Below are 12,246 nucleotides of genomic sequence, written 5' to 3'. Positions count from 1 at the left end.
CACCCAGAGAAAAAGGCACTGCAACAAAAAACAAGGCATTCATTCAATTTCAGGAGATTTAAAATTTATATATTAAATTATTTATATAGCCATTGGGTAAACTGCAGTATGAAAACCATCATCAGACTTGTGATAAAGTAGCTGTGCATTTGCTGAAAAGACAACATTGTTTTTACCAGATCATAATAATTCAGATTCACTTGGAGGCATCTACAGTGATACTCAGGTTTAAAAGCAGGATTACCTGATAGAAAATATGTAGCATGGAAAATAGAGCCATTCATTGTGCCATTTAATGCTGAATTGTGGAACCTTATTAAGTTTTAAAACACAGAGCTTTTTACTAAAGCCCTGGAGGTGCATAAAGGACCTCTCCTTCATCATGTCTGCATTGGAATTTACTCTTGTATTAGCATTAAAGCAAGAACAAATGAAAAGAGCAGACACTGCATTAAGACTGCCAGCCTAACTGAAACTGGGAACACTTCAATCACACTCAGTTTACTCCAGTGCTCTCCCTTCCATGGTGAAGGACCCTCAGTAAAGCCATTTCTGTCCCCAGGAAGTTCCATCACTGAGTGACAGTTCAAAAAGCTGGAAAGGGTCCAGAGCACAGGACATGTGATGCTGCTGTGTAATCTTGGAGAATAAAGAAGGGAATCTGGAATGGCTAAAGCATGTGCAGTGGGAGGAAAGACATCTGCATCCTGGAGCAGTGAATATCAGGTTAGAGCTATCACTGCTCCAACAGCAAGGCCTTCATGCTCATGGGCAGCAGCCTGGAATCATCCCCACAGAACAGGCACAGCCTCACAGGGCACAGAAAGCTTCAGAGGTGCGGCTTGGAGAGAGAAGCTCAGTGGGAAGAAAGTCAAGATCAGGCATCATGGTTCCAGATTTTAGTTATAATCTGTCCTTGGCAAATTTAGATGGACAAGAGAGTGAACAAAGCTGCAGTGGCTGAAAATCAGTGTTTTATGTTAAGGGAAATTATTGTACACCAATATGGACATAAATCTGGCTTACAGAGAGGGTTAATTAGCACAGTTCTACAGTCCAAGTAATGGAAATAAAGATGCAGTGTGAATTTCAGGGAATTAATCATATTGATCACATCTTTTCAGTGATGATGCATCAGGCACTTTTATCGCAGATGAAATTAACTGCTTTTTACCATATATTAATATAACCCAGAATATTAACTATGCTTATGAAGAAATTTTTTTCTGGGCAGTTTAGTATCTTTATTGAGGATCTGGATGAGGGGATCAAGTGCACCCTCAGTCAGTTTGCAAATGTAGCCACATGGGGATCAGTCTCTCCTCCCAAGAAACAAGTGATAGGACAAGAGGAAATGGCCTAAAGTTGCATCAGGGGAAGCTTGGATTGGATATTAGGATTATTTTTTTTTTTTATTTCAAGGGTTGTCAAGCACTGGAAGAGGCTGCCCAGGGCAGTGGTGGAGTCACCATCCCTGAAGGGATTTAAAACAATGTGGCACTTGGGAACATGGTTTAGTGGTGGATTTGGCAGTGCCGAAGGAATGGCTGGACTCCATAATCTTAAAGGTCTTTTCCATTCTAAATGATTCCATGATTTTTACCTGCAAACAAGTCTCTAGGCCCACATGCTCATGCCCACACTTCCTCTTCTATCCTTACTGCAGCAGATAAGCAGAGGAGACCTTGATGGTGTGATGCAGTTTTCCTCTAGTGGAGACACAGGAGCCTGCAAGGAACAGAAGAGATTAATACCAGGTAGCAAATTACAGCTGGTTACAATAGGTGCAACATAGGGAAATACAATGTGACATTGCCAGGAAAACTGTCAGCCAGCTCTCCCTCTCCTTGCAAGCTCCCTGTGAAAACAGGATACTTGTTTTATTGAGCCTTCAATGAAAATACATTTGCTCCTTCAGCTTTGATGGTAGAACCTCTGGAAGACTGACCAGAGAAGCTTCTGTCCTACTGCTGTCAGTGAGACAGTGGCACAGTCTGGGCACCCCTCACAGGGTCTGAGCCCCCTGGCTTAGGCAACATGCACACAACAATGAACTACATGGAATTACAAAAGGGAATTCCCTGCCCCAACAGCATATAACTGCATTCTGAGTAGGTAAAGAGACCATACAAGAAGGGTAAGGGCAAAAACATTTGTTCCTGACACTAACATGAACAAATGGTGATAGTCCATCAGTCTCACTGGCTTGGGTAGCAAGGAGAAACAGAAGCAGGTAACACCTGGAGAGGTCACCTCTTCCTTCCTTACCTTAAGGCTGCTACTGCAGTCCCTGAACTGCTCCATCATCCACCTCTCCCCAGCTTCTGCTTCTTCAGAAATGGTTCCAAATGTCTCTAAAGTCAATTCCTCTGCAGGAACAACAGTCAGCAGCCCTTTCAGTGCCTTTGGATGCCTTTCTGTTGGCTGGGAAGGCTGACAGGATACTCCTTGAGTCCTCCAGTAGAACACAGCGTGGCACTGCTCGGAGCTGCAAAGAGACTTGTCCAAGGGTACACAAGGGTCTGATGGGCTTACCAAGGGCAGGCCACAGACACAGGGGCTTGCCAGCTACACCCTTCATCACCCATATGCCATTCAACCCCCTCAACTTTTCCCTTCCCCAGACAAAAAGGATCTTAGTTATTTTTAAAAGAATTTCATGTGTTTGTCAGTCTGCAAACTACAAAGTGCATATACATTTCAAATGAAATGGGTAGGACTTGACACTTCTTAAAATATACATTTTATTATTTTCTGGTAGTTGCTATGAAGGTTTCATTCAAATTGTGAAGGTACACAGCCTTTACAAACTTCTTGAGTTGAAGGTTTGTGTTGGTGGCTTTATGTTCTTTTTCTTTTTCGGCAGAGGAGAATACATTGGCTATAAAATGTTGAAATTCATTAGATGCTTAGTATCACCTCTTCATATATGCTGCGGAATGCTTTGTAGAAATACTATATAAAATAAGGCAGACTTTAACAGGGAGTTCAGTCATAAAATGTCATGGGAGAAAACAAAGAGTTCCAACACATTATTATTTTTGTAGCCAAGAGAAGATCAGGTGGTCCTCACTGGTTTGTGGGAGAACTACTGCAGTTCTGGTGCTCAGACAGTATACAGTTCTTGTTTATTCTACTATTCTCAAGTGAGACCTTTTTAATAAAACTTATTTTAATTAACATAAATCAGACAATATTTAAACATACACATCTATCCTTACAGTGCAATAAAAATGTATCATTGTATAGTATTTTGTATTTGCATTATGAAAATAAAAGGTCTGTACATCAATTAAATGTATATTAATGAGTATGAATCATGTAAATTTATAATGCATCTAAAGTTGGCTTTGGCTTTTAAGTATTTATAAATTCATAGAAAATATTGAACATCTAACAAAATAAATAAAACATAACATTTTAATCATAGATGCTAACGATCAACCTCAAAAATTCTTGTGGTATTTTTTACATTTGCTACTAAATTTCTTAAGGAGAACTCACTTTCAGTAGTGCTCAGAAGTGAATGATTGCACCTTCTGTGATGTGAAAAAATACAGTACATCTATTTTTCATAGATCAAAAAATTCTTTCATAGACAGTTGCATTTTAAATGTCTGATTGTTCTACATAACTGTCTGAAGTGCTTATAAAAAGCATGTAGCTTTCTCATAAAAGCTGTGAGTCTCTATTAATAGATAAAACTTCTAGTGAATGTCCTTTTTATGAGGATTCTCTTCAAGGTCTTCCAGCTTCAAGTGCTGGTATGAAGATATCACAGAAGTATGTTCGTAATAAACCCTCTTCAGTACAAGTACTGCAGCAATCCAGTGTAATTCCACTTGGTGGGCTTATTTCATCCAAGTCCACACATGGGACTTTGGGAAGTCAACTGCTGACCTCGTGTTCTCTTGCATGTGAAAGTTCCCCAAGTGCATGGGCTAGCTGTAATACTGAAGAGACCAAAACAAATCTGAATTCACACAGATAAAAGTGAGCTTGAATAAATATGCATCTGGCTAGTGAATGACACACCATGGTCTAACTGCTATTCTGGTGGTGGTCGGAGGACTCGCAGGTTCCTTCCATCCAGTCCTTTCCAGTATTTAATGTTATTATTCAGATGCTCCATCAGATTTGGCAGGTCGGCAAATGCTAGGGAAGGAAGGGCAGAAAGTATTGAGCTTGCAGAACTGAAACAGTCACAGATTCTGTCTGAAATGTTTGGGCAACTATGTTAAGTAGAAAAGCTTAAATCTGTCATCCTGAGTCTTGAAATAGTGTTGGCTGTACAGCTCTCAGCACTCATGTAGCACTGGGGCCACTGAGAACTGTTCTGTAAATTTACTTAATACTGGTATTGTGAGTCCCAGCAAAGGAACACAGTTTTCCAGGAGGGGCATAGCCAATTATGGTTGTAATTATCCTGCCCCATCAAACCTCAGTCACATGTCAGCATCTGGCATTCAGGGGAGTCACATTTCTGACCACTTTTACCATGGAGGCAGCACTTGGAAGGAAACAGCTGCTCCCCCAAGCAGTTTCCAGACAGCAGAAATTTGCCTTGAAAAATAACCAATATTAACATGGTAAAAATGACTGTGCTCAAAGAGCTATCAAAGAGAATGTGTTCTGTTCTCTGTTTACAGAGAAGCAAGTTTAAGAAGTTAAAGATTGCTTGAATCTAGTATATTATAGGCAAGCCATGAGAATTGCTTGTAGCCATACTTATAAGCAATAATGAAGTTATTAATCTTACTTGAACTGCGGGAATCTTCCCTTTCCTCTCCCTTTATTTAGGAGCCATAAAAAAGAAATTTTGTATCACAGCAGCTTCAAATGTTCACAAATTGTTCACATCAGGAAATAGCAGAGTTTTGCTTACCATCCCAGGCATCAAACATATCAATAATGAAGTAATCAATGAATGATAATTGGGATTTGGGGATGCTGCAAGTATTTCTGTCAAAAACTGGCATCACAACTGGTAAACCTTGCCTCCTTTCTTCATCAGTCTGCAAAAAACATTAGTGATTATTCATTTAAGACACATTCTGTTAATGGGCTTCTTTTAGCAGCAGATTGTTTGGCACTAACTAGAGCATGCATCTGCTAAATCAGAGGAGGAACCTGAATAAATCTGAAGCAGCAGCAACTTAATCTTGGGCACCTAGTTGTTCAGTTTCAGCAAAACACCAGAGAAATAGTGCCCTTCCAGTGTATCCCACAAAGGGATATATTTACCTTCTGTAGCTGCACACAAGCTGACCCTAAGTAACTTGGCACACTACCAAGTTGTGACTGCTTTGGACCTAAGAGCTGCTCAACCATTGTCAGCCTCTGATGGAAGCAGTGATCTGTCCCCCTCAGACATGGCAAAGCACCTTTTGTATTCCCTTGCCCCTTGCTTGGGGTGCCAAGTTCCAACTGCAGTGTTTGGTACATAATCTGTAATGATGACTGCCCTCTCCTTTTCCACATCTTCCTAAAACCCTTCCTCAGCACAGTGTGCTAAGGGCTTACAGCATTTCTTGGAGTGAGTGCTGCTCCCATCCAGACACTAGAACCTGATGATCCTAGGCAATGATTCCTGATGAACCTGATGATCCTATTCCGGAGGCAAAGCCAACATGTGGGTACAGAAGACATCCTTGCTCTGTCTTATGGGAGTGCATTTGCAGACAAGGCTCAAAAAGCCCAGTTCCATACTGAACAACTTGAAAGCTTAGATTTTTCAGAAATTGCACAATAGAAGTTGTCAGCTTTCATCTCTCTGAAGGCATCTAGTTGTGTACCAGCATGAATAATACCCATCATTTAAATAAAATTCCATCATTTAAATTCCATCATTTAAAATAAAAAGGTTATTATTTCTCACATGACACAATGCAGCCTGAGACATTCTGTGACAACCTCCCTTTTAAAGAGGTGCTCACCTGCAGCTCCAGCAGCCTGGTTTAGCTGCCTTACCTGTGCAAAGTACTCCTCAGAGATGCGTCCAGCCCACTCTATGCACTGTTCTCTGGGTCTGCACGGGTTGGAAATGTCAGCACACTTTATCAACATGCGTTTGATAAGGATACGGTTTTCAGGAGACCTGAGAACAGTTTTGATTGACTCTCCATCACCATTATTCTGTAACATTTAAGAATAAAAAACAATCCATTAGCAAGGTCTCCATGCACTAACTCAAAAGTTTTTGTGCTTTGGGAATGCTTTCAGCACATCCTACAGGGATCAGTTCTGCTACTGGCTACCAGATTTGATGTCTAACTGAATTTATGGGCAAATTATCAAAGTTAGCCACAGCTCTGAGCTAGTACTTAACTCCAGTTTCTGGATTCAATCACTGGCTTTGTGACAGATCTCTTTGGCATCTTTGGGCAAGTCATGTAATCCCTCTGTTCCTTATCTGTCTTCTCAAAAGTGTGGAGAAGATCAATTCATCACTACACACAAAGTGTGAGGACTGTGTAGGCAGCAAAATGTAACTCTCTGCTGAAACCCAAGGATTAATGGACTTGCACATTAAGAATGGAATAGTTGGTTTGAAAAGAGAGACTGACCCAAGATGCAGAGCCACCCTTGAACACAAACCCCATCAGTGTATCAATAATTTTGACAGCACTGCTACTATTCAGACAGCCAGATCCCACATTACGTCCCAGGCATGTTCCTCATTCCCTTCCCTTGCTGCTGGACTCTTTAAGGATGGATAGGTACAAGAATTTACACTGCTGTCTACTCAGAATAGGAACTCTTTGAAGCAAGGAACATACAAGACTTTCTTGGCACCTAACAAGGTCTTGCTCCACAGTCAGAGCAGGGAAGAAGTAACAAACGGTAATAATAATAATGTGCTACCAGTTCCTGCAGTGTTTTGTACAAAGAGGGAGATACAAAGCAGCAGAAACATTCTGACCTTTTATTAGGTCAGAATAATCATGACATTTTTCAGAAGAAAATTCTTGTGGGGAAGAAAGTTCTTCCTAAAGGAAGAAACTGACAGTAATAAAAAAAATTTGATAGTACAGAAATGGCTCAGAAATACCAGCTCCACAGGTCTCACCAAAATGAGATGCCTAAAGCAATTATTTTCTCTCTTTTCTAAGTATGTGGAAGGGAAAACAGAAGAAACAAGGTGAAATTCCAGATGCATGGGAAAATTATATACGAGAAAGCCAACATAAAGTGATGGAAGCTCCAGAAACACAAATATGGAAATGAGGTATGGAAAATTAAGATTGTTCAGTTACAGATGGTAGAGAATATCCTAGTAGGTAAACCACCAGAGATCAAGAAAGGATGTTCACCTCTGAGATCTGCTCAAACCAAAGGCACAGTTCTACTTGCTGGATGCAGATGTCTTGGGAATAAACTGTGTTAACTGTGCTTAGTCCCAGCATCCTGCTCCGAGTGCAGAGGTGTCTCTGCATGTCACATGTTGGCTTCCTGTCATAGCTGAGGTGACATCATGAGGGGAAATGGAAGGATAGAGGATGCTGGAGCTGGAAAGGATTTTTTTCAGTTTATGAAACAAAAGCAGAAAGGAAACAAACAGAGCAGCTTCTCAGCATGGCTCTTTGAACAAATTTGTGTAAAAATAAAAAATAAATTATAAAAAAAAAAAAAGAAGTGGAACTGTCCCATTTGGAACAGGCAGTTGGCAGCTCAGCCTGCAAACAGTGCACTGAGTCACCACCATGAATGGAATGCAGGCCAGAAAACACACGCTGCTGCTGCAGCCAGAGGGACAGCAGCCTTGAAAGAGGGGCTGACAGTGTTGTTCTGCTCAGCACAATAAATAATTTGCTTTACCCACTCACACATTACAGGCCTTTTCATAGGAACTTGCCAAACTGAAACTCCAAGCTGAAAGAAGGGAAACATTTTTCTTCTTGTTTTCAATAGAAATTATATATTCTTTGTCTTCCCATCCTTGGGTACAATTTACTGTGAATCACAAATGCCTTGTGGGGCACATAATGTCCCTGCAGTCTCTGGGGCTTAAGGATAAAACTAAACTTTTGTTTCGTTTTTCTATGTCCCTGTTTGTGTTTTTACTCTCTGACTGTACAGGTCCAAGCCCTGTTCTTCAGCATCACCAGCTGTTCAGCTCCCTGTAATAGGCAAGAAGAGGAGTTTTGCTTCTCATGGGTGAAGGAACAAGACCTGTTTTCTCTACCACTCTTAGATAATAAAAAGACTGCCTTCCCCCATTACACACAACAGTCATAAATGTGGCTTTCTAAAAAACATGGTAAGAAACTACAGAAAACCATTACAGCTCCTCCATGAGGTTGCCACTGATGCAAGCTTTATCACAACCATTTCTGCAAGTCTTCTCTTGGCAAAAATCATTCCAACAAAATTATACACTGCTCTTACTGGCAACAAAACTGCTGGTTGAAGCTGTTATTGAAACTGGTGTGGTTTTTCAGAAAGAGTTCTTAACAGGCAATTTCTTTGTATCCATGGGGTTCCAGATGGCTATTGATTATATGATACATAATGTCACAATCATCTATTTTAAAGATTAAAAAAGAAAGCACACAGAAACCCCATGAATGCTGCCAGGCAGCACTGGAGGCTGAGGGCCCTTATTGCCAGAGAATGCAAAACATGCCAGCCCACAGACCTGCCCTTGTGCTGCACCCCCAGCATGTCCCCTTGGGAGGGATGTCATTCAGCCTCTGCTTTGAGGCAAACCTCGCCTTCTTTGCAGAAACAGCCAACAGCAATGCCCAGTCTTGCCACTTCTTCCATGGCAAGAGCAACTGGGAGCAACTGGGTTAATCAAAATAACATTTTTCCATGAAAAAATACAGCCCAGGGTCCTGGTTCCAAGTACGACATCACAGCACTGAGATATTAATAAGATCCAAGTGAGCCCCACTCACCCTCAAAGTGAGTGACAACCATGTTAAGCAGAAGGGGATTCAATCCCAGAGTTGAAAGATCAATCTCCAGCCTCTCTTTCTCCACATTTCTGATAAACTTTCTCAGAACACCATGTGGGAATTTCCCACTGCCAAGGGTTTCCAGTCCCTGCCTAGGCATTTTAAGGAGGACTTGCAGTGTTGCTTACCCCATTTTCTTCTAGTGCTGCCAAGGGTTTATTAATGCTGTTGACAAACTTGTTGACATGCTCAAAGTGCTTTGTCATTTCTGTTGCTAAGACCATGTCAATAATGACTTGGCGAAGGGTTCGATACTCATTCCTGTTTAAAGAAGGAAACAATTAAGAATGCTGGCTGGGTCACAACGGGCTGGTTGCTAAAACAAGTCTAACAAAATTGCAACAGACCATTCCTGTTTGAGAGAGGTGCTAGGGGAACAAAGAACAGCAATAAAGGCTGGGGCAGCTGTGTCTCTGTTAGATATAGGAGTATCTTTGGTGTGTAGGGACATATGTGCTCCATGCATGACTGGATCTCTAGGAGAAACAGTACCTGGGCAGAAGCAGAGGCACCAGCTGCTTAGGAGGCTGCTAGGACATGCCACACTTGCATGTTTCCAAGGCTTTTAGCACAGACACCCAGCTGTGGCTCACTCCCCAGGCAAGTTTTCAGCAATATTTTGCTGTTGTATCTTGAGAGAACCAAGGCAATGATCACATCCTTGCCCTGAATGCTTCACTGAGGCTGCAAGGGCAACAGGTCCTTCATTATCCTTCACACTGCTCTGTGGCTCTCTCTCTCCTTGTTCTCTACCCACGCAGCCATAGCTTGTTCTCTACATTCAGTGACACAAAACAACTCTTCTAGACTTGGTCACATTAAGATTTACACTAAGTTCCTTAGATAGGATCTGCCTTTTGATGGAGAAACTGACTGTGGGGATTTACTCAGAGGTCTTTGCAGGAGAGACAGAAGCATTCTACTCTTTTGGAAGCAAATTTCTCAAGGGCCGTGGACAGTCATCCACCAGGCAGTGCCCTCCTCTAGGATGCTTGTTTGCCTTAGGGTACACAGAAGGAAGTGAGAGATGTAGGTGGGCAGACAAGGACCCTGGGTGTCAGAATTACCTCTCCATGTTTTTGAAGATGTTGCATTTTCCATCCCGGGTGGTGAGCTGGAAAGCCAGGGCAGCGTGGTGGCTCTCCAGCACGGCCGTGTCGTTGTAGAGGATGGCGAGCTCGCTGCCAGCGTTGCACAGGAAGGAGTTTGTCCTTCCTGGGTGATCCACATCGTGCACTGTGGCAGCAATGAGCGCGGCAACCTCGTCAATCGGATCCAGGGTTTGCTGAAAATAGAAGGGTGCTTAGTTTTCCTGGCAGACTCATTAGGAACCCTATTCTGTCCACAAGATTAAGCCAAGTTGCTGAGGAATAAAAGCCAAAACTCTGGAGATCAGCAAGGGTCAGATGTTCTACACAGAGCAATGGAAAATTCATTATAAGCTTCATTGAACATTGCGTGACTTTTTGGCCATTTTGTACCCCTTAGATTTTGCCTTAACCACACCTTTGTCACAGCACATCAAATTAAACAAATGTAAAGTAATAAATTAGTTTGTGTTTTCTAGCAACACTGAAACCACCTGCACTTGGAGTTAAGGTATTTGGCTTGGGAAAAAGACCAATACTGCTAAAAATTATTCTATTAACAGCCCTTAATTTCCTTTGGCAATTTAATGTGTCCTAATCATGTTCCACTTACATGCTGGCTAGGTTTACAATTTGAAAGGAATGTTATCCATATATCCAGTTCCTTAATAACACTGTCCTGGGTTACAGCTAGTGCATATTCTATGGAGAATATTCAATGTTTTGTATCCATGGATAAATTACATGACACATGTTCTGTACTTTCTGTGTCACATTCTGATTCTGGTAGCATGCTGCACTCCAAGCTTTATGTCTCCTTGCAATGGGCATTGCTTTATGCCTATTTTTATCTACCCTGTCATGAAGTACAAACCTATTTGACTCAAGATTTTACACTTAAGTTAATACTTTATTAATAGCATAAAGGAGAACAAGAACTAAGCATCTCAGAAATATTTTGTATACATTTGGAAACCAGCCTTTGTGCTGTGTTTATACTGGCATTTGTGAAGGATCAGATACAAAACAATTATATTAAAAATTTTAATAAAATGAAAGAGACACAAGAGCAGAAATATTCCCATTTGAATCTGGGAGCAGAGCAGATAATTTTCATTCCAATTTGCTTTTATTTGAGGTCCAAATTCTCTGTGGGCCCACTACTACCATTCAGAATAGTTACACTTGGTAGGTGAAAAGACAAACCCTACCCTTCTTCACACCTCCTGAAATTATGCAATGACCTGACTTGGCAGGAGCAGGAATATTATTCATTGAGGACTAAGAGAATCTCATGGAGAACAAGAGTAGGCAAATAATTCTTTCTGCTCTAGTTCATAGTTAGCATTGTCTGCTGTGTTTTAACTTCTTCCTTCTTTCTTTCAGCTGCTGCTCATGGGATTCTATTTTTGTGGTATAAAGTTCAGAGAGGAGGATTTGAGAGAGGGATTTCCTCAGAGGGACACACTGAGCAGCATTCAGTCTGGCTGAGAAAGACCTGTGCAGATGGGAAATGGCCAGAAACATGAGAATACCTGGCCTGGAGGAGTCTACCTGACTTATTTCACAGGGATTTACAGCACTTTTACACCCAACATCAAGGCAAGGATTCTAACTTTGTTATCTTAACTCCCATGAAAACGTTTTTTCTCAGAAAACGGTTCTGAGAATATGGTTGCAATTTCAAAGCCAGAAAATCTTCCTAGGCAAGTTGAATTGAGTTCAAGTTACCAAAAAAATATTCTCAGCATGAATTTCAGTGGCAGAATTGGGCTTTGTGTGTTTAGATTAAGTCGAACTCTGTGCAACACTAAAGCAGCTGGGCTATAACTTTGAAAAGATGAAGAGAGAATTCTGAACTTTGATTCTGCTCCTTCTGTTGCTGCAACATTTTTTTCTCTTCCTATGCCTACAGAGGAATGGAAATAACATTCTGGAAGAAGAGGAGGCAGTCATGCTTCTGTGGCATTGAAATGGATCCAGATCTTGTCTGTTTTTCATAGATATTCTTGGGAAGACCAGCTAAACCTCTGGCAAATCAGGGGCTGAAAAAATCCAGTGACATTCTATCCCCACTAGGCATACAGTATTTGTAAATCAGCCTCTGGAGAGCACACTAATGAGCTGCAGCTCCAAGTTAACGGAATTACTACAGTTTAATGAGCTGTCAGAAGCTTGTTTACAGTCACAAATTTCTC

General features: G+C 41.3%; 1 protein-coding gene across 2 annotated transcripts in view; it reads right to left on the bottom strand.

The window, feature by feature from the left end:
- Nucleotides 1-2,760: 2,760 nt before the first annotated feature.
- Nucleotides 2,761-12,246, bottom strand: part of PDE8A (phosphodiesterase 8A) — a 112,367-nt gene continuing 102,881 nt past the window's right edge. For both annotated transcript variants that reach the window (XM_058811764.1, XM_058811765.1), the window contains 5 exons: nt 10,028-10,245; nt 9,089-9,221; nt 5,971-6,135; nt 4,886-5,015; nt 2,761-4,155 (listed from right to left, as the gene is read on the bottom strand). In XM_058811764.1, the coding sequence (XP_058667747.1) occupies nt 4,049-4,155; nt 4,886-5,015; nt 5,971-6,135; nt 9,089-9,221; nt 10,028-10,245 (753 nt within the window). In that variant the 3' untranslated portion in view covers nt 2,761-4,048. The remainder of the gene's footprint in view (nt 4,156-4,885; nt 5,016-5,970; nt 6,136-9,088; nt 9,222-10,027; nt 10,246-12,246) is intronic.

The sequence above is a fragment of the Ammospiza caudacuta genome, chromosome 10 (genome assembly GCF_027887145.1).
Source record: "Ammospiza caudacuta isolate bAmmCau1 chromosome 10, bAmmCau1.pri, whole genome shotgun sequence".
NCBI lineage: Eukaryota > Metazoa > Chordata > Aves > Passeriformes > Passerellidae > Ammospiza > Ammospiza caudacuta.
This window is presented reverse-complemented; position numbering and strand designations above follow the sequence as displayed.